The sequence below is a fragment of the Aspergillus homomorphus genome (assembly GCF_003184865.1).
Source record: "Aspergillus homomorphus CBS 101889 unplaced genomic scaffold BO97scaffold_10, whole genome shotgun sequence".
In the NCBI taxonomy this organism is placed as follows: Eukaryota; Fungi; Ascomycota; class Eurotiomycetes; order Eurotiales; family Aspergillaceae; genus Aspergillus; species Aspergillus homomorphus.
Genome location: NW_020291896.1, coordinates 206603 through 224846, shown reverse-complemented (window position 1 = coordinate 224846; position 18244 = coordinate 206603). Strand labels below are relative to the sequence as shown.

The 18244-nt window shown below is 53.4% G+C and overlaps 6 protein-coding genes across 6 annotated transcripts; 3 read left to right on the top strand and 3 right to left on the bottom strand.

The window, feature by feature from the left end:
* The first annotated feature begins 183 nt into the window (after positions 1–183).
* Positions 184–2775, top strand: BO97DRAFT_404417 (DEAH-box ATP-dependent RNA helicase PRP43). The gene is made up of 3 exons (XM_025694964.1): positions 184–556; positions 639–2505; positions 2573–2775. Exons 1-3 carry the CDS (start codon positions 261–263, stop codon positions 2699–2701), a joined length of 2292 nt encoding a protein of 763 aa, XP_025553168.1. The 5' UTR covers positions 184–260; the 3' UTR covers positions 2702–2775.
* Positions 2776–3744: 969 nt separating this feature from the next.
* pps1 (tyrosine/serine/threonine protein phosphatase PPS1) lies at positions 3745–6054 on the bottom strand (the record flags this gene model as incomplete). The annotated part of the gene is made up of 6 exons (XM_025697583.1): positions 3745–3868; positions 3942–3998; positions 4049–4169; positions 4222–5118; positions 5167–5253; positions 5304–6054. The coding sequence occupies 6 exons, from the start codon at positions 6052–6054 to the stop codon at positions 3745–3747; spliced, it is 2037 nt and encodes a 678-aa protein (XP_025553167.1).
* A 2919-nt stretch (positions 6055–8973) lies between these two features.
* On the bottom strand, positions 8974–12766 carry BO97DRAFT_476793 (tRNA methyltransferase PPM2). Its single transcript, XM_025700502.1, has 6 exons — positions 12641–12766; positions 12301–12518; positions 11868–12232; positions 10115–11811; positions 9765–10055; positions 8974–9699 (listed from the first exon to the last, which is right to left on the bottom strand). Exons 1-6 carry the CDS (start codon positions 12743–12745, stop codon positions 9241–9243), a joined length of 3135 nt encoding a protein of 1044 aa, XP_025553166.1. The 5' UTR covers positions 12746–12766; the 3' UTR covers positions 8974–9240.
* A 190-nt stretch (positions 12767–12956) lies between these two features.
* On the top strand, positions 12957–15329 carry BO97DRAFT_365677 (phosphoinositide binding protein ATG18). The gene is made up of 5 exons (XM_025692582.1): positions 12957–13397; positions 13459–13613; positions 13750–13909; positions 13964–14843; positions 14900–15329. The coding sequence occupies exons 1-5, from the start codon at positions 13346–13348 to the stop codon at positions 14946–14948; spliced, it is 1296 nt and encodes a 431-aa protein (XP_025553165.1). The 5' UTR covers positions 12957–13345; the 3' UTR covers positions 14949–15329.
* A 154-nt stretch (positions 15330–15483) lies between these two features.
* Positions 15484–17245, top strand: BO97DRAFT_17052 (tRNA(Phe) (4-demethylwyosine(37)-C(7)) aminocarboxypropyltransferase). Its single transcript, XM_025690299.1, has 2 exons — positions 15484–15548; positions 15602–17245. Exon 2 carries the CDS (start codon positions 15743–15745, stop codon positions 17159–17161), a length of 1419 nt encoding a protein of 472 aa, XP_025553164.1. The 5' UTR covers positions 15484–15548; positions 15602–15742; the 3' UTR covers positions 17162–17245.
* Positions 17082–18117, bottom strand: BO97DRAFT_441920 (nucleobindin SSP120). The gene is made up of 2 exons (XM_025698214.1): positions 17864–18117; positions 17082–17785 (listed from the first exon to the last, which is right to left on the bottom strand). Exons 1-2 carry the CDS (start codon positions 17979–17981, stop codon positions 17301–17303), a joined length of 603 nt encoding a protein of 200 aa, XP_025553163.1. The 5' UTR covers positions 17982–18117; the 3' UTR covers positions 17082–17300.
* Between the last annotated feature and the right edge of the window lie 127 nt (positions 18118–18244).

Below are 18244 nucleotides of genomic sequence, written 5' to 3'. Positions count from 1 at the left end.
GTGGTTTTGGTCTCTTTTTCCCCTTGCCTGTCCGAATCCGCCGTGGGGTAAACGGCGGCAGAATTCCGGGGCGGTAAACAAAAAATACTATCTAAAAGTATCTGTGGCGAGGCCCCCGGCCGACCTGCCTATCCCGGCCGCCTTTTTTTCTCAAAACTCGCCTCCAGCAAGTCTCGAGCAGTTCCGCGACGGACGAAGAACTCCTTTGCGACTTGTTGTCAACCCCCGCCGTCTGTTCTACCCACCCTCTGTTAGACGCCATGGTTGATCGTCGCTCGGATTCTGACAACGGTTCGCGTGCTAAGCGTCAAAAAATGGACAAGGCCGAGACTGATCCCAAGGACAATCCGTATCTGGCTCACATGTATCCCGACAACAACGGCGATGCTGCGGCCCTTCACCCGGCCTTTGGCAAGATGAAGCGTCACCAGACGACTGCCGCTCTGGCTAAAAAGGTGGAAGATGGCGAGATCAACCCTTTCAACAATCAGCCTTTCTCCAGCAAATATGTCTCCATCTTGCAGACTCGTCGCGATCTCCCCGTCCATGCCCAAAGGTGAGTTCTCGATTTACCGCTTTGTTCTCGGCCAGCGCTGCGCTGGTACTCTCTCGGGTTTTGATTGTCTAACTACTTGCAGAGATGAATTCCTAGAGCTCTATCAGAAGTCGCAGATCCTCGTCTTTGTCGGTGAGACAGGTTCCGGAAAGACGACCCAGATTCCTCAGTTCGTGCTGTTCGATGACATGCCGCAAACCCAACGCAAGATGGTCGCGTGTACCCAACCCCGTCGTGTCGCCGCCATGTCCGTCGCCCAGCGTGTGGCCGCCGAGTTGGATGTCAAGCTTGGAGAGGAAGTCGGTTACAGCATTCGTTTCGAGGATATGACTAGCTCCAAGACCGTGCTCAAGTACATGACGGATGGTATGCTTCTGAGAGAAGCCATGCACGACCACGACCTTACCCGCTACAGCACCATCATTCTGGACGAAGCTCACGAAAGAACCATGGCCACGGATGTTCTGATGGGTCTCCTGAAGGAGGTCGTGGTGCGCCGACCCGACCTCAAGATCATTATCATGTCCGCCACTTTGGATGCGCAAAAGTTCCAGCGTTATTTCAACGATGCTCCTCTCCTTGCCGTTCCCGGTCGTACTCACCCAGTCGAAATCTTTTACACTCCCGAGCCCGAGCAGGACTATGTTGAAGCCGCCATCCGGACGGTTCTCCAGATCCACGCCACTGAAGACGAGGGTGACATTCTGCTGTTCTTGACTGGTGAAGAAGAAATCGAAGACGCCTCGCGCAAGATTTCGCTGGAGGTAGATGAGATGATGCGCGAGGCAGATGCCGGGCCGATCAAGGTTTATCCTCTCTACGGTAGTCTCCCTCCACACATGCAGCAGCGCATCTTCGAGCCGGCGCCGCCTGCGCGTCGCCCGGGTGGCCGCCCCGGTCGCAAGGTCATCGTGTCGACCAACATCGCCGAAACGTCCCTTACCATTGACGGTATCGTCTACGTGGTCGACCCCGGATTCTCGAAACAGAAGATCTACAACCCTCGTATCCGTGTCGAGTCCCTCCTGGTCTCTCCGATCTCCAAGGCTTCCGCGCAACAGAGAGCCGGTCGTGCGGGTCGTACGCGCCCCGGAAAGTGTTTCCGTCTGTACACCGAAGGCGCCTTCAACAAGGAACTGATTGACCAGACCTACCCGGAGATTCTACGGTCTAACCTTTCTTCGACGGTGCTGGAGCTGAAGAAGCTTGGCATCGACGACCTGGTGCACTTCGACCTGATGGACCCGCCGGCGCCCGAGACGCTGATGCGCGCGCTGGAGGAGCTCAACTACCTGGCGTGTCTGGACGACGAGGGCAACCTGACGCAGCTGGGCCGTCTCGCGTCGGAGTTCCCGCTCGACCCAGCGCTGGCGGTCATGCTCATCAGCTCGCCGGAATTCTACTGCTCGAACGAGATCCTGTCGATCACGGCGCTTCTGTCGGTGCCGCAGGTGTTCGTGCGGCCGGCGTCGCAGCGCAAGCGCGCCGACGAGATGAAGGACCTGTTCGCGCACCCGGACGGCGACCACCTGACGCTGCTGAATGTGTATCACGCGTTCAAGAGCCCTGAGGCGCAGGAGAACCTCAAGCAGTGGTGCCACGACCACTTCCTGTCGTTGCGGTCGCTGCAGTCGGCCGACAACGTGCGCATGCAGCTGCTGCGCATCATGGAGCGCGAGGAGCTGGAGATGATCTCCACCTCCTTCGATGACAAGAAGTACTACGAGAACATCCGCCGCGCGCTGTGCGCCGGCTTCTTCATGCAGGTTGCCAAGAAGGAACCCCAGGGTAAGAGCATGTACATGACCATCAAGGACCACCAGAACGTCCTGCTGCACCCGTCCACCGTGCTCGGCCACGACGCCGAGTGGGTCCTGTACAACGAGTTCGTCCTCACCACCAAGAACTACATCCGCACCGTCACCGCCGTCAAGCCTGAATGGCTGATCGTACGTTCCCTCCCCTCCCCTTTCCTAAATTCAATCCACCCGCCCCAACTAACCATATAAAAAATAGGACATCGCCCCAACCTACTACGACATCCCCACCTTCCCGAAAGGCGACATCCGCTCCTCGCTCCTCCGCGCCGCAGAACGCCTCTCGCGTCGCGACAAAATCCGCGCTGAGTCCGGGAAAAGGCGGTAGATGATGCGATGCGATGCATGCACATCCCATTTCTCGTGTGCTCCTTCTGCTTTTTCTCCCCGTTCTTATGAATAATAGACTCTTTTCTTTCTATACGAATGTCATATCCATGCACCCCCTCCCTGCAAGTAAATATGCTTAGCCGAATCAAATAAAATCCTGCTGGTGTCGATAGAATACCAATGTTCACTTCTGCATTTGCACGTTAATTCGTATTGTATTTCTATCTGGGTGGGCATGCGGTACACGCTCCTTAATTTATATCTCTGTCCGGGTGGGCACGCAGCGCGTAAGTCAATGTTTCTCTATACCTTGGTAGTACGCATGCAGGAATCGTGTATAGAGTTAACGCAGACTCAGACTCGCCTGTATGCGAGCAAGTCGCAGAACCAGATTAGCCTGGTCCTTGACGAATACGTACCTAGAAGGGATCACGCGCTATAACCTGACCTACCTCAGAACTCCAAATCAACCTCGAAGACATAGTATATCCGTACGATGGGCATTTAAACACGAGTGATTCTGTATCCGGTACTATACGCATGCACACACAATGAATAAATAAATCCATTACCAAACTCCAGCCCCGGCCCCTGTCCCGGGTCCCAAAGGTAGATAGATAGATAAGTGATTAGCTGCATACATCACTAGCATATATCCGAATGCATGTATCCGAGAGTGAAAAAAATCGAAACATCTCTTCTCTTGCTCTCGCGAGAGTTAGATCCCGGTGAACGCCTGCAATACAAAAGAAAAAGAAAAATCCCCATTAAATCGGTTCAGTTCGTGCCCTCGTGATATATCCGTGTCAACAGTCGTCAAAGTGTGAGTAGGTGAGTAAGTGAGTGGATGGTGAGTGGTGGGTGGTGGGTGTCTCCATCTCTAAAAAATCCATCCCTGTAAGACGGACGTCCTTTGTCCGATCCTGGTCGCATTGCAGATGATGTGCATGATGCGGAGCCAGGCCCCGACAATGTTTGCGCTTGCCTGCGGAGTCACCCTGCAGGAGGTTGTGTGGATGTATGTTATACAGAGTCACACCACTATCGGGAGTAGGGTTTGTTCATAAGCGCAATCTCGCGGGCCACGGTGGGCCATTCTAATTCTCTTCTGGGCGTCCTGTTGCGCTTTTGTACTTGCAGTTCTTCCCATTTGAGAAGTTCGTAACTGGGTAGTAGGTTAGCATGCGAGAAACTGACATACAAAATGATGCAGGGGGTGCAACACGTGGAGGCCTTACACAAAACGGAGATGGGGTTGAATAATAACATTCAGTCTTCTTGCACGGACAAAGCAACTGGCGGAGCTGTTAGCGAAACACCTGATAAAATATCGATTTGCACTTACTAGGCTCTAGGGAAAGACAGGTTGAGAGATGACATCACTTCCGCTATGCAGATGGTCGCTGAGCGTGAGACACCCACTCGGCAATGAACCAAGGTGGCCATTCCGTCGCGTTTACCTTGACCTGACGAAAAGTAAGCATTCTAACCCGGAAGTGTCTGGGACATGAAACGTACGAATGAATTCCAAACACCTTTCGAACTCCTGCGTGAGGGGGTCGATGCCGTTATCCTGGACCTTCGTAATGTGCATCACATTCTTTGGGTCCATCTTCGTGAGTTCGGACGTCGTCCACGTAACCGATTCACCAATGCTAAGAACACGACGAATCCCGAGCTCCCAGAGCATCTCCGGGTTATTCGCATGAGAAAGATTTCCCAAGTACATGTACGGCAAGATCCGACTGGGGAGGGAACCGTCACAATATCTAAACCATTGCGGGTCGGGTAGGCTGGTGATTTTGTGCGACTTCGTGGCCGGACTCCCCTGCAGAAGTCGACCTTGTACGCTGCTCAAGAACGTCACGTCCGACGGATACGCAAAGAAGTTCCGCCTCTTCTCCTTGTGAAGCCGGAGCCAGGCAGTGGGGGCGGAGATGCCTTCGGCGAACATCACATACGCAATTGCCAGGAGTGAACTCTCCGTGTAACCGTCGGGACAATGGATCAATATCTTGTGTGGTCTTTTGGTGAGAGGTGGCATCGAGGTATCTCCATCAGCGTCGACGGTGTGCTCGGGCTCATCTGGGTTTGCCAAATAGTACAACCAACGGACGGTGTTGACCAAATCATCGACTTCCCGAGTCTCAGCCGAGGGTACGAGAATCGACCCAGAGGAAGGGAAATCCAACTTCTGCGGGCCGTCTTCCAGCTGCTTGTTGATTTTCGCCAAGAAGCGAGGGCCGGGGATGCTTGCGAGCTCGCTAGTCTCAATCAAGAGGTCAAAAGGCTCCGCAGACGGGCATCCTCCGGACCCCGAGAGTAATACATAGTCGGAAGTAGGACCCAGCCATACGTTTGCCGAGATCTCCGATGTACGGGACATCTCACACATCTCGAATCGCTCCCATTGGACTGTATGGGATTAGTTGCGTTCATTGGTAGAATGTCATTGTCACTCACAGAAATCCATCACTTGGTTCGTCAGTTGGCCGCTACTGTTGATAGCGACCAACTCTGGAGACTTCGCTTCAACCTCGGAGAAAGGACCTGATCAGGGCTTAGCTTGAAGTCTGCACATGCAGATGGGTCCGACTCACAGGCAAGAATAAATGTGTTGTACGCGGGTAAGCTTTGCTCGGGGTCATTCCTGATTCTCCAATTATACTGTGCCATTGCCAGTCTCCGTGCAATATCCAAAATCTGCTTTTGACTGACATTATCCTCCCCGTAAACGATAATGTCCGATAAGGGAGCCAGTTTGGCAGTTTGTATCTGGAAGTTGCGCACTGAGAAGCCTTCCCGCGGGTCTACAGCAAGGAACTCTTTGCCTGACGGGGCCAGCACCTCATCGGGGGACACTGCGCCTTTGATACGAGCCCGGGTTAAGTCTCCGCCGACCTTCACGATAGTAATGCCTCGCCAGCACTGGGGAAGCCGCCGGAGGGAGCGCCTGCGGTTGGTGAAGAAGCCCACCTGCAGGTGATTGTCGGGATGAAGTCCATGAAGCCACGGAAAGACTTGGGATGGGTCGGGCAATGGTTGGGTAGCCCAGTAGTCCAAAGCGGTAGCCAAACTAGCGCGGCCTATTGAGTAGAGTGCAGGCGACTGCGACAGTCGCAAAAACGCATCGGGTGGGTATAAGAGTGAAGGCGCCTGGAGGCCGGTGTTGCTTCTGGCAGCAGGGGACGGCGTCTGGGAAGAGACCGGGGAAGGGCCCGTTGGACAAACAGGAAGATGCTTGTTTGGAATGGGCGACGAGGTTCTGTTCAGATTCAGCGCGGGGGTGATCCCCGACGGCGGGGGCGTCGAATGTCGCAGCGTGTGCTGCTGCACGACAACTGTCGCCATACTGGTGGTTGCTCCAATGACGGCGGCAGAGCGAAGGTATGCACCCAAGGATCGTTACACCACAAGAAGCCAATCGGTGGTGTGAGAGGATGAAATGGTCTCAGCGTTCAGCCACAGACGAGGTGGTGGTATCTGCGGGAGAGATCTCCTGTTAGCAATATATCCGCGATCGCGACCAAGACAAGCGTATTGTGTTCCGCACGATCAAGTGACAGGTGTGGGGGCATTGTAGGAATGATCAAAGGCGACATGGTGACATACGCCAGACTTTAATAAGAATTGTTAAGGTAAGGTTTCAGAATGATGATCTAATGGAACCAGAGCATATCAGCACGAGAACCAAGGGAAAGATGGAGGCAGAAGTCGAGATAATAGGAAAGGCGTTAACCCGAAGGGAGGGCAGGCGATCAAGGAAGTGGGAAGTGGGCAGGGAAGAATACCCACCGACTAGGAGATAGTAGCAAGCTCCGGACGCGCCCAACCCCACAAATGATAAGGGAAGCTGGCCACGAGTGCTCCGTACCGGCGGGAAAGGGTGGAGCAAGTGGGAAAGATGAGGGAGAAAATGAAGAAGAAAAGAGAAAGGATGGAGGAGAATTGGATGAGCAGAACAGGAAGAGAGAGTAGAAAAAGAGGGAGGAGGCAAATAGAAAGATAAAGCAGGAAGGGAAAAAGATGATAGACGCAGTAATGGCCCAACTGAGAATTAGGCCGGAGTATTTCTGCCCTTTGGTTTTCTTTGGTTGGGGTTTTGTGTTTTCTCCGTTTTTATTTAATTATTTATTTATTTGAATAGTTTGGGCTTCCGCACTGGGAGAGGGAGGAAACAGAAAAAGGAGGAGAGTAGGGAGGAGATAGAGGAGAAGTGTTAATGGGAAGGGAGAAATGAAATGAATGAAATGAAATGAATGAACGCGTATGTAGATGTTGTAGGACAGAACAATACGGGGGTGGGGAGGGGTAAAGAGGGTAAAGAGTGGGACTCGCCGGTTTTCCCCCTCCCGTAGTGCCGCCGCCCGTCATTCCCTCCGATCCGTTTAACCACCACATCTTCGATTTGTATCGAGATACTCGATACTTGGACTTTCCCACCACCCTTCAAATTGGGCAGAGGTCTCCACCAAAGACAGTCCGACCGATAGTCCAGTGCTCACACAGAATCAATTATTCTTACAGACAGACAGACAGACAGACAGACAGACAGATAGACAGACATGCCTCCAGGACAATTCAACATACCGTTTGCGGCCAAGGATTCCTCGGGGCCAGGCCATTCCAGCCCAGAGATTGCCGCGCCTTGCTAACACGTTCACACCACAAATCCTCCCCAGATTATCAACGTTCTCCAATTCCCGGATTCTGATGCCTACCCCTCGCCAAACGAAAGTCTCCAAGCCAAGCACAACAACCACAACATAACAGCAGCAAACAGACGATGGCGAAAAGGATCAAAATAAAACAGCGAATAAAACCCCCAATAAAACCCTTGGCTCAAGCGTCTGACCAAGGCGTGACACGGCAACACAGGGAAAGCTGCAGCCAAAGCCGTGCACACACACCCTCCCTCATCGAATCAGCTGCTTTCCTCTCCCCGCCAACCCATGCAGGACCCCTAGTAAGAAAGCTGTATCGTATTGGAACTAACAAGTAGAACACCCGGGTTCAATAAGACAAGGAAAAAGATTTCCATGGTTTTGCGCAAGTCATGCGTTCTTTCTCCCCACCCTTTTTTCGGGGTGATCCAACCAGCATCCCCATCGATGAAAGGATATAGAATGGCGATGACATCGAGATTACAGAAGCTTTTTGCCTTCGACTGATAAACTGGGGGAAAAGAAGATGCAGTAACCATGGCTAACAGACGTATTATCAATCTGTTCTTAGAGGTTGGTACAGTCCGCTTGGAAATGAATCCGTTGTCCTACCGTACGAGATCATCGACGCGACCCCTTCAATTCTTTCGATAGAGCACCCTCTCTGGCTTCCTCTTTCTCCCAACAAGACAATCCACAATCGCAAACATATCCCCGGTTCGCAGGGCCCTTGCATGGGGCGATTGATTATCTCAGAGCGGGGGTTTGTAGGTAAGCAAAGCAGATTCCCTGTTCCGCCTTTTCCCCCAAGTAAGCACAACCTTGGGCTCGGGCACGCGATCATCATTTACTCCATGTTCATGATTCATGACAATCAGAAGACCGCGTGTCGCTGAGTACGAGCATCCAGATCTATCTCCATCCGAAAGTACCAAGTAATGAATCAGACTAGGCCCCATAAATTCCATCCAATCTTTATCATTGTCTAAAAGACAGAGTACACTACATACGGAATCAACCCCTACCGAGCGTCAATCCACCCTGGTCCTAAATGTAGATATGTAGCCAGCCATATCTTCCCCTAAACTTGAAACCTCACCTGCACCCTCAACGGTGTCTGTATATAATCGGGCATCTGCCTCACATGCATCCGCACCCCAGCACCGGAAGTGAGTGTCACTGTGTGTATATGAATGAGTGGTCCAAGTGTCAGCCCCGGGCGCCGAAGCACAGAAACTCACTAAGCAGAGTGAGTGGGTTCGGGTCTCCACCTCAGGGCTGCCCCATCAAAGTCTGGATGCCTGGCGCTAGTTCCCTCCGTGCTACGAGCCTACCACTAGAAAAGTTTAGGTGGTCTACCTAAGGTAAGCTGTGCAGGTCTGCTGGCGCCAGTTACTGCCCTTACCCTCGGTAACTGATCTAAGGGCTTGCTTGCTAAATTGCGAGTTCATTTACACCACACCACCACGTGCGGCATGCACAGAATCATATACACTTACTTGACTTCGTGTTCGCAGTAGCCTGCATTGCAGTTCAGGAGGGGGGTGGCGGATGGTATACAATTAGGCTCGGGGGTGGACAGGCCACTGCACAACTCGACAATATTATTACAGTACCTAAGGATGCAATCTATGTTGGCATTAGGTATGAGGTTGGAGGTAGATCGTGGCTCAAATCCCTCTACTTCTCCATCCTCCATTCCAATTCTCACTCTTTCATATCAACACACGCATACGCACTCTTTTCTTCTGGCGTGTCGCCAATCAACTGCGTTTGGTAATCAGTAGCCACGGACGCGATTACTGGTCTGTGGTTATTCCTATCCCGTGCTCCACGCAGACCCTCAGCAAGAAAACAACATCTATGATTCATACTAACAACCCTCAGCATGCTCCCCCAACTCCCCCGCCAACCGCAACAAATAAAACCGCGCCATATCACGCGGAACCCCGGCAAACGAGCGGGCGATCTTCTGCACATCGGCCCTAGCCTTCTCATAGGCCTGCAGATCGCGGTTCCCGTAGACATCGCGCCCAGCCGCATAGCCATTCCTCAAATTGCGGAAGAAGACGTTGACGGCGACGCTGACCTGACCGGGCGTGGGGGCGGCCGTGTGCAGCCACAGCGGAGGGAGGAAGAGGATGTCGCCGGGTCGGAGCTGGGCCTCGTGGGGGGTCGTGTGCGGGATCGCGGCGATGGCGCCGTCGGCACCGAAGATCTGCAGCGTTGAGCTGGAGGCGCCGGCGGGGACATGGAGGTGCGGCACGTCGTGGGGCGGGTAGAGGATGAGCTGTTTTGAGCCGCGGATTTGGCAGAGGATGTTGGCCATTACCTTGGATTGGTGAGTGAGTGGTGCGTGAGAGGCTTGGTGTTTGATTGGGTGCGTGGTGCACTTACGTCGTAATGGAGCCACAGCGTGACTGGCCCTGAGATGCGCAGCGGCGAGCTATGTGCGTTCTCCGTCACAGTAGACAAGGCCTCCGGCAGGCGGAAGTCATCCTTCAGCGACGGAAAGTCCTCGGCTAGGCTCGCGGGCACTTTGGTCGGCTGCTCCGCCGAAATACTGCGCAGGTACTGCCGGCCGCCTGCATGCACCTCGTCCAGGAACGTGCCGAACTCTTTCGTCGTGTACGAGAAGTTCTTCGTCTGGAAGCTCATGTGTTCTGACTGGGCCTCGTGCACGACGATCTAAATTCACGTCCAAGCTCTAATTAGCCCCCGGTCTCAATCATACGGAAGGTACATACCTTGCGGTCTCTGCCCACAGCATCCGCCAGATATTCCTTGGTCCAAAGCTCGGTGCACGGCCCGATGTCCGATCCCTCGATGATGACGGGCTTTCCATCGGCTAGGATTTGCTGGAATTGCGCAGCGCTTTGAACCTGCACTCGGGGAATAGGAGTCACGTCCTTCGTAGATGTAGTCTCAATGCTGGCATTTGATGAGCTCGTTGGCAAGGTCTCGATTTTCAGGGGCGGTACTGTTTCGGGGATCAAGACCCAATCGTTGGCGAGGTTCGAGTCCGCGCGCTTCAGTAACCAGGTGCCCTCCGTCCAGAACGTTCCGAAGGAGAAGCAGACCGCTCCACCTCCCAGCAGCAGGACCTGATCGCGGTCAACTGCATAAGAGGCATGGCCGACCAACAAAGGCCTGGGTACTCCGATTTCCCTACCCAGTCCTACGGTAGACAATATGCTCGGGCCCGCAGACGAAGGAGACTTGCTCCGAAGCTGAGTGACTAGTTCTGCAAGGTTCAGGAGTAGAATCTCCTGCTGGCCAGGTACAATTTGACGAGGGATGATGCCTCCAGCGATCACCAATCCCCAAGCCGTCTGACTGACGGTCGCACCAAAGCGGCTGAGACTTCCGGAAAGGTGCGAGAGCTTTCGCAAGTCTTGCGTTCGATCCTCGAACTCTAGACAAAAAGACTTCTCCCCGCGCTGGTGCAATGTCCACGTCCAAAAGTCTTCATAGATGACGCCGTCGCCACCCATTCCACCGAATAGCACACCGGAGGTGTTGTCGATGTTTGCCAGACTAGCACCGAATCGAGCGCCGGGGTTTGCGCCGCTGATCTCAACCGGTAGCCACCCGTCTCCGTTGTCGCGCCACACCAACCAGGTATCCAGCGTAGCGCCGTCGCTCGTCTTCCCACCGTATACGAGGACATGGTCCGCGTCGAACGTCACCCGGGTTGCACTATGCCTAAATCTCGCGGTTGGGAGACTGGCGGTCGGGCGCCACTGATCCCCTTGTCTCACCCAGCAGTCTTGGAACCCTGCGGCTGGTGAAGCACGGCCCCCGACAAGCAAACAATCGCTCCCAGAGAGGTGGGTGATTGTGTGACACATTCGGGCTGAGACGTCACGCGGAGGGAATGGCCAATGAGGTTTATCGGTATCCGTGGCATTGGAGTACAGATCGGTTGTTGCCAATCGCGTCTGTCGTCCCAGCCCAGCGTGGTACCCAATGGAGCTCTGACTGTCTGAAATAAGCGCCCCAAACCTTCTTTGACCGACCCCTGCAGTATACGCCAGCTCAAATTCGCTCGATACATCGGCCGATGTCGCAGAGGCCTCGGCCTGTTGGGTAGTCGATTCCAAAAGTCCATCCTTGGTGGAAGCGATCAAGAGGAAATAATGTGATGAGAAGAGAGCGAACTCCTCCCATTCATCGAACGGTTCGACCTCGTCCAAGGAACAGCGCAGCGGCTGGCTCACAAAATCGTCATCCGACCATATATCCCAGAGGCTCCTTGCGTGTGCATGCTGCCACCCGGCATTCTTGAACCGCTGTTCCTGTTCATCCAACGACGGATATTCGTGGATCGAGTATAGAGGTGCGCCGAGCTTTTTGAAGTGTTTCATCATCGTCGACGCGAAAGGATGGTCGGGTCCGTCGGGGAAGAACTGTTCCAAGATGCAGAATCGGGCATCTTTCAAAACTGGAGTTAGCAACTAGTCGCAGCCTGTACAAAGTGACACTGTCAGGTTGCCTAACCATTGTTCAACTGCGCAGCCCATTTCAGAACTTCATTGGCAGACTTGACATCCATGTACGTCAGGGACACCTCCGCGAGGAAAAGAACCGAGCAATCGGCCGGAAGGATCTCATTTCGGAGGACGTCGTCTAGCTTCTTCAGATTCTTCAAATCACAGCCGATGGCAATATACCGCTCGCTCTGGATCTGAATCGCACTTTCATCGGATAGGAACTCTACATTCTCGAGAAGTCGCGTGATCTCCTCGGTCCTCCTAATGGCCGTTTTCTTATTGATCATGAGCTTCTCATAGTCGATGTCCACGAATCGCGTATCTTTACAAAGGGATTTCTCGGTATTGAGGAGAATGAACGGTAGAGGATCACTACGACAGCCCGACTTAGTACACCGGTTCCAACGCATCGGGCAGTTTTGCCTTCGACTACGACTCACAATCCACATCCCAGGTTCAGGACGAATTTCGGCTTTCCTGACGGTTCTGCCATGAATTTGCGCACCGTTTCTGCCATCGCATGCATACGGAGCCAGTAGCCACGGTTGATCAACGGCGAGCGACGCTGGGGCTTCTTCACGAAGTACCGGAAGTAATGCGGTTTAGGGTAGTAGAGCATTTCGACGCTGCGCTTCGACACGATACTGCTATTGTTGGTCTAAGAGATTCAGACTCGGATTTAGTAGAGTAAAGAAAGGGAATGGGCGAAAACGTGGATTGTGGCCATATACCTGCGCAGGCGCATAGTAACAACCCCGCGGTGGGATGGATAAGACTCACCCCCATGACAAGATCGGCCTCCTTTTCAGCCTTGGAGAGAACTGGCGCCATGACGGGCTTCTTGGTAGAAGCCGTGACAGGGCTTGCATCCTTTTTCGCCGTCATAATGGGCGATTGTGGAGCAGTAAACCCGCAGGGAAAGAAAATCAATCGCAGCAAAAGAAAGCGCGCGCGGGACGGAGGAATCGAATATTTTACATGGTATTGATCGGGGCCGGCGATCAAGATGTGGCCCGAGCGTCAGGTGCTCGCTTGCCGCGCCTGACGCAAACCCGCGGCCGCGGCAAAGGAGAGACGAACTGCTCCTCCGATCACCTCCGCATCCAACCAGACGGGGTTGCATCGTCGCAAACTATTATTGTCAGTCTGTGAACACCCGGATTTCGTGCAGTTCTCGGCCCTGATCGAATACCGAAGTCTATCTTGCATCCTTTACCACCGAGGCCACGAGATATGCAAGGCGAACATCACCGCCTGTGACGAAAGCGGTCCTGGGACGGGATCTGTTTAGCCCCTCCATTCAACAGCACTGAAGCGTGTGTCTAGCCCCCGCAGTCGACTCGGCTCGGCTCTACAGAAAAGTGTCTGGAGTCGCTCGTTAATCCCGGTCGGTTGCCTTACACAGCGAGCCACTTGTACAAACCTTGGATTATTTCGCGTGGAGTGATTGACGCGCGGTCGATCGCGGAGATCGCCCGAGTCAAGATGGCGATGAACTTCGTGACGTTCAACCAGGACTATAGCTATCTGGCTGTCGGTAAGGGTCATCCACATTATTCTCTTGATCTACTCCTGGAATAGCTCTTGACCCCTCTCAGCGACTTCCAAGGGATTTCGGATCTTTACCACGGACCCTTTCGCGAAAAGCTATGAGACCAAGGAAGGGAACATTGCCATTATTGAGATGCTTTTCTCGACATCCTTGGTCGCGCTAATCTTGTCACCTCGTCGTCTTCAAATCACAAATACGAAGGTTCGTAGAAGGTCTTTGTGCACACTTGTTCGAGTCTGCAAGGTTTCTTATACCTTGACGGGCTCTCTGTTTTGTGTGTTACATTGCGCGCTTGATGTATTTGGCTGACGTTTTCTTCCTTCTGTTCCTGAAATAGCGCCAGTCGACGATATGCGAGTTGACATTTCCTACAACGGTGCTGGCGGTGAAGCTGAACCGTAAGCGACTCGTGATAGTTCTGGAGGACCAGATCTATCTCTACGATATCCAGACGATGAAGCTTTTGTATACCATTGAGACTTCCCCAAACCCCAACGGTAAGGCCAAGACCCTCGCTGCGCATTGTGTGTATGCCGACTAATACCCTTCAGCAATTTGCGCTCTATCTCCCTCCTCCGACAATTGCTATCTCGCATATCCTCTTCCTCAGAAGGCGCCCCCCTCGTCATTTACTCCTCCGTCTCATGCGCCTCCCGGAACTACACATGTTTCACCTACGAGTGGTGAGGTCTTGATCTTCGATACTTTGAAGCTAGAGGCTATCAATGTCATCGAAGCGCACCGATCTCCTCTGGCTTGTATCACACTCAACAGCGACGGTACACTGATAGCCACGGCATCCGACAAAGGAACTATCATCCGAGTCTTTTCGGTCCCTGACGGTCATAAGCTATACCAGTTCCGACGCGGTTCGATACCTTCTAGGATTTTTAGCATGTCATTCAACACCACATCGACACTTCTTTGCGTTTCTTCTTCTACCGAGACCATTCATCTGTTCAAATTGAGCCAGCAGTCTCAATCGTCACACACCACACCGTCGTCATCTGCACCGACTGCGGCTGACAGGAGATATAGCCAGAGCTCCTATGGGCAGTCATCGGATCCTGACGATGCCGGTGGCGAGTCAGGGTCCTCTGAGTTAGCTTCCAGAAAACACAACGGGACCCTGATGGGGATAATCCGACGTACTTCACAAAACGTCGGCAGCTCATTCGCCGCGAAAGTTGGAGGATATCTTCCCAAGGGGGTCAGTGAGATGTGGGAGCCCGCTCGGGACTTCGCTTGGATCAAATTGCCCAAGTCGAACCAGGGCCCCGGCGCCAACGGCAGCAATGGTCCACTTCGCAGTGTTGTTGCAATGAGCACCAACACGCCCCAGGTGATGGTGGTGACTAGCGACGGGAACTTTTACGTCTTCAGTATCGATCTGTCGAAAGGTGGTGAGGGGACACTGACCAAGCAATACTCGTAAGAGATCCTCCCGTAGCAACTGTCCATGAGAAGTATACTGACGCAGTCAACAGTGTTCTCGACGCGAACGACCGACTGGGTTACTCGGTGATGGATTATTGAAACCCGCTTAGATACCACTCTCATTCTAATCTCTTCTCCTCTCTGCTGTCCAATCAGCCGCTAACGACCAGTCGCATTTGTCTTTCTTTGAGCGTCTGCATTTCTTGCTGTCATCTCCCATCCAGCTGTGTTCGTGTACAAGTCGCTAGCTTTTCGACCATCTCGCTTTTTCAGGTACTTGATTAGGTTTTGTTTTCGGTCCCGAGGTCTTATATAATTACCTGTGGTTTTGTCTGAAAGCGGCAGCGTAAGCCTCCATTTGTGTCTGGAGTGTATGGTGTGCATGTTCGGTATTCTGTGTTTGTATCTTCTCTGACTAAGTGGATTGCAAGGACTGTTTCTGGACCATATATGTGTGCTGTCTTATGTCTTGTCGTGCCTGTGGTTTGTGGTGCATTTAGACTCGACCATGTTGTAATGCAGTTCGTCCCATACTTAGGAAGGACCCGGGGCATTTATAGTCACATGACCTGACATCTCTGTCCAATGCGGGAAGCCGAAGCCGATGATTTATGCCAGAGCTTAGCTCTCTTCATGGAATAGACCAGCAGTACTTGATCAACCAGGATCTATAGAAAAGAGCATTGATTGCTCTTAGTAGTAAGATAATTCCGTCCCGGAGAAAAGTCCACATCGCTGACCTCAATATTCAGACCACCAACGCGCATCTTCAATTTGAAGTTAACATACCGCGGGCACTACGGCATCAACTATATGATTTGATAACTTGAACAACTTGAAGTTGAACCTCATATCTACCATAGCCACCAACTTGAACGTGGCAAACTGGAAACATGCCACCAGAACCGCAAGGCTCAGCGCACGAGGCCACAAGCTCTCCAGCTCCTGTCTCAAAACCAACATCAACATCAACATCAACATCAACCCCAACCCCAGCCCCAAACCCATCATCTACCCCCCATCATCCCCGCAAACCCAAAAAGCCAACCCTCAACCCCCTCCACCAAGGCATCCAAACCTTCATGACCCAGCACATGCCCCATCAGACAGACCTCCTGTCTGAAACCTCACTCCCAAAACGCTTCACAATCCACGAGCCCCTCCTCCTCCTCCCCGTCAACGCCCTAACCACACCCCCAGCCTGGCACGCATTCTACGCAGCCCTCACCGCCCCACAACGCAACACCCTCTTCACCACAATCCTGCAGTCCTTCAGCCGCTACAACCTCACGCACGTAGCGATGAACGCGCCCATCGCGCCCACGGACCCGGTCTCGGGCACCGAGAACCGAATCCGCAGTCCGGGCGGGTTGATCCCGCTGTATGGGGACTTTGGGCCCTTACCTTCTCCTTCCGTTTCATCAAGTCAGGGTGAAGGGGAGGGCGAGGAGGAGACGCTGGTGACGCGCCCATCGCCCGAAGATCTCGAGCAGGCGTTCTGGGTGCGGACCGTGCAGAACCACGGGATCGTGCAGATCTGGGCACCTTTGTACACTATGTTCTCTAGGGGGAATATCACTGAGAAGGCGCGGATTCTTGGGGCTGAGTTTGAGGGGCTGAGTGAGGCTCAGTTGGGTGGGCAGGGGGTCCAGGAGATCAGTGTCGTTGATATGTATGCTGGGATTGGGTATTTTGTTTACTCGTATCTGAGGCGCGGGGTGAAGAGGGTTTGGGGGTTTGAGATTAATGGGTGGTCGGTTGAGGGCCTGCGGAGGGGGTGTATTGAGAATGGATGGGGGTGTAGGGTTTTTCAGGTTGATGGAGATGATGGGTCGTTGCTTGGGGGGTGCACGGTTAGGGATGTGGTTGACGCCTTAAAGGGTCATGATGATGTTCGGGTCGTGGTGTTTCATGGTGATAATCGGTTTGCGGCGCGGATTTTGGGGGAGGTGCGGCGGTGTATGGGGGAGGAGTGGGCGAGGGTTAGGCATGTTAATCTCGGGTTGTTGCCTTCGTCTCAGGCGGCGTATGGGAATGCTTGTGCGATTTTGGATGCAGACATGGGTGGCTGGGCGCATGTTCATGAAAACGTGGATGTGCGGCGGATTGAGGAGAAGAGGGATGAGGTCACTGCTCAACTGGGCAGGTTGCGGGCTGATGTGCTTGGGGTAGGGTCTGCCTCGGTGGCTGCTGTTGCGGCGGAGTGTCACCATGTTGAGCAGGTCAAGACCTATGCGCCGGGTGTGATGCATTGCGTGTTTGATGTGCGATTGGCGTCGAGAGGTGAGATGACAGCCTCAAACCCTTCTTGAGATTGACCCAACGTTGGCACATCACACCAATGCTTCTCGAACTTCAATCTTCAGGCAGCGTAACCGACGCTCAAACTCATATCATGAATCATATGTACAGTACAGGGCCAACGGCGTAAGGATTCTAGTTTACACATCTCTAGCTCCGTTTGAGAAACTTCTGCGGTATGTTCGCCTCCACGATCTGCATGCTCTCGAGCTGTTCGAGGCGCTCCATGGCGAGGTCCTCCTCGTCATGTCTTCGGAAGTGCTCGATATCTTCGGGGTGGGTGAGGTCCTCCTCCTTTGCGTCCTCGCCGTGGAACTTCTCAAAGTGGTGGATCTCATACTCATATTCGATGTCGCCGTGGTGGCCAGGTCCGAACCCGAGATCGGGGAGCCGAGCTCCCTCCGCAACCAGACGCATCCAGCTGTCGCGACTGATAACTCCCGTGTTGGTGGGATCGAAGAGGCCGAAGACTTCGCGGAGTCCTTGCGATTTGCGGTCCTCCGTTAAGCCCGCATTGGTCTCGTCGTCCATGCCGTATGTCTTGCGCACTTCCTCAGGGGTCCATACTCCCGAGGCATCGTAGTCGTGGAGGGCGAAGAAGGAGGCGGGATCGAAGGCGTCGATGTGATGTTCCTCTATCCACGCAAAACAAACAGTCAGTAACACTGCATTGAGAACTCCTGCCACCCCCTATGCTTCCACAAGGTCCTTACCCTGCATATGCCGTGTTGCCCAGTCGGACGAGGGTGGCTGGTCGTTCGAGTGCGAACCGTGGGCGCTGACCAGACTGCCGCTTAGGGCCAAAAGAGCAGTGGCTACCGTGACGAGCATTGTCAACTGCGGCGATGATCACACGGGTATATCAGATAACGTTGATTAAGCGGCAGCGGTGATCAGACGAGAATTTCCACAAAGGTGCCTGCAAATCTGACAGATCCTCGATTGTTGTTTGGAGCAGTCTTCCCCGACGCAGCTGTAGGTTGTAACGACGTAACCGTATGTATCGCTGACTTGTCGGGGAAAGGAGAGGGGGGGCCGAAAGAGTGGTTTGCACCGTTTGCATGTGGTGTGTGGTGCGACTTTTGCCGACGGCA

Bases quoted from the DNA above. Each gene is read 5' to 3' on its own strand.
- BO97DRAFT_476793 (XM_025700502.1), bottom strand. From the start codon at position 12,745: ATGACGGCGAAAAAGGATGCAAGCCCTGTCACGGCTTCTACCAAGAAG. The intron at 12,233-12,300 runs GTGAGTCGTAGT...GGGCTGTCGTAG, and splicing joins CTGAACCTGGGATGTGGATT to TGATCCTCTACCGTTCATTC. The intron at 11,812-11,867 runs GTTAGGCAACCT...TGCTAACTCCAG, and splicing joins GGCTGCGCAGTTGAACAATG to TTTTGAAAGATGCCCGATTC.
- BO97DRAFT_404417 (XM_025694964.1), top strand. From the start codon at position 261: ATGGTTGATCGTCGCTCGGATTCTGACAACGGTTCGCGTGCTAAGCGT. The intron at 557-638 runs GTGAGTTCTCGA...AACTACTTGCAG, and splicing joins CTCCCCGTCCATGCCCAAAG to AGATGAATTCCTAGAGCTCT. The intron at 2,506-2,572 runs GTACGTTCCCTC...TATAAAAAATAG, and splicing joins TCAAGCCTGAATGGCTGATC to GACATCGCCCCAACCTACTA.
- BO97DRAFT_365677 (XM_025692582.1), top strand. From the start codon at position 13,346: ATGGCGATGAACTTCGTGACGTTCAACCAGGACTATAGCTATCTGGCT. The intron at 13,614-13,749 runs GTTCGTAGAAGG...TTCCTGAAATAG, and splicing joins TTCAAATCACAAATACGAAG to CGCCAGTCGACGATATGCGA. The intron at 14,844-14,899 runs GTAAGAGATCCT...CGCAGTCAACAG, and splicing joins ACACTGACCAAGCAATACTC to TGTTCTCGACGCGAACGACC.
- BO97DRAFT_17052 (XM_025690299.1), top strand. From the start codon at position 15,743: ATGCCACCAGAACCGCAAGGCTCAGCGCACGAGGCCACAAGCTCTCCA.
- BO97DRAFT_441920 (XM_025698214.1), bottom strand. From the start codon at position 17,981: ATGCTCGTCACGGTAGCCACTGCTCTTTTGGCCCTAAGCGGCAGTCTG. The intron at 17,786-17,863 runs GTAAGGACCTTG...TTGCGTGGATAG, and splicing joins GGCAACACGGCATATGCAGG to AGGAACATCACATCGACGCC.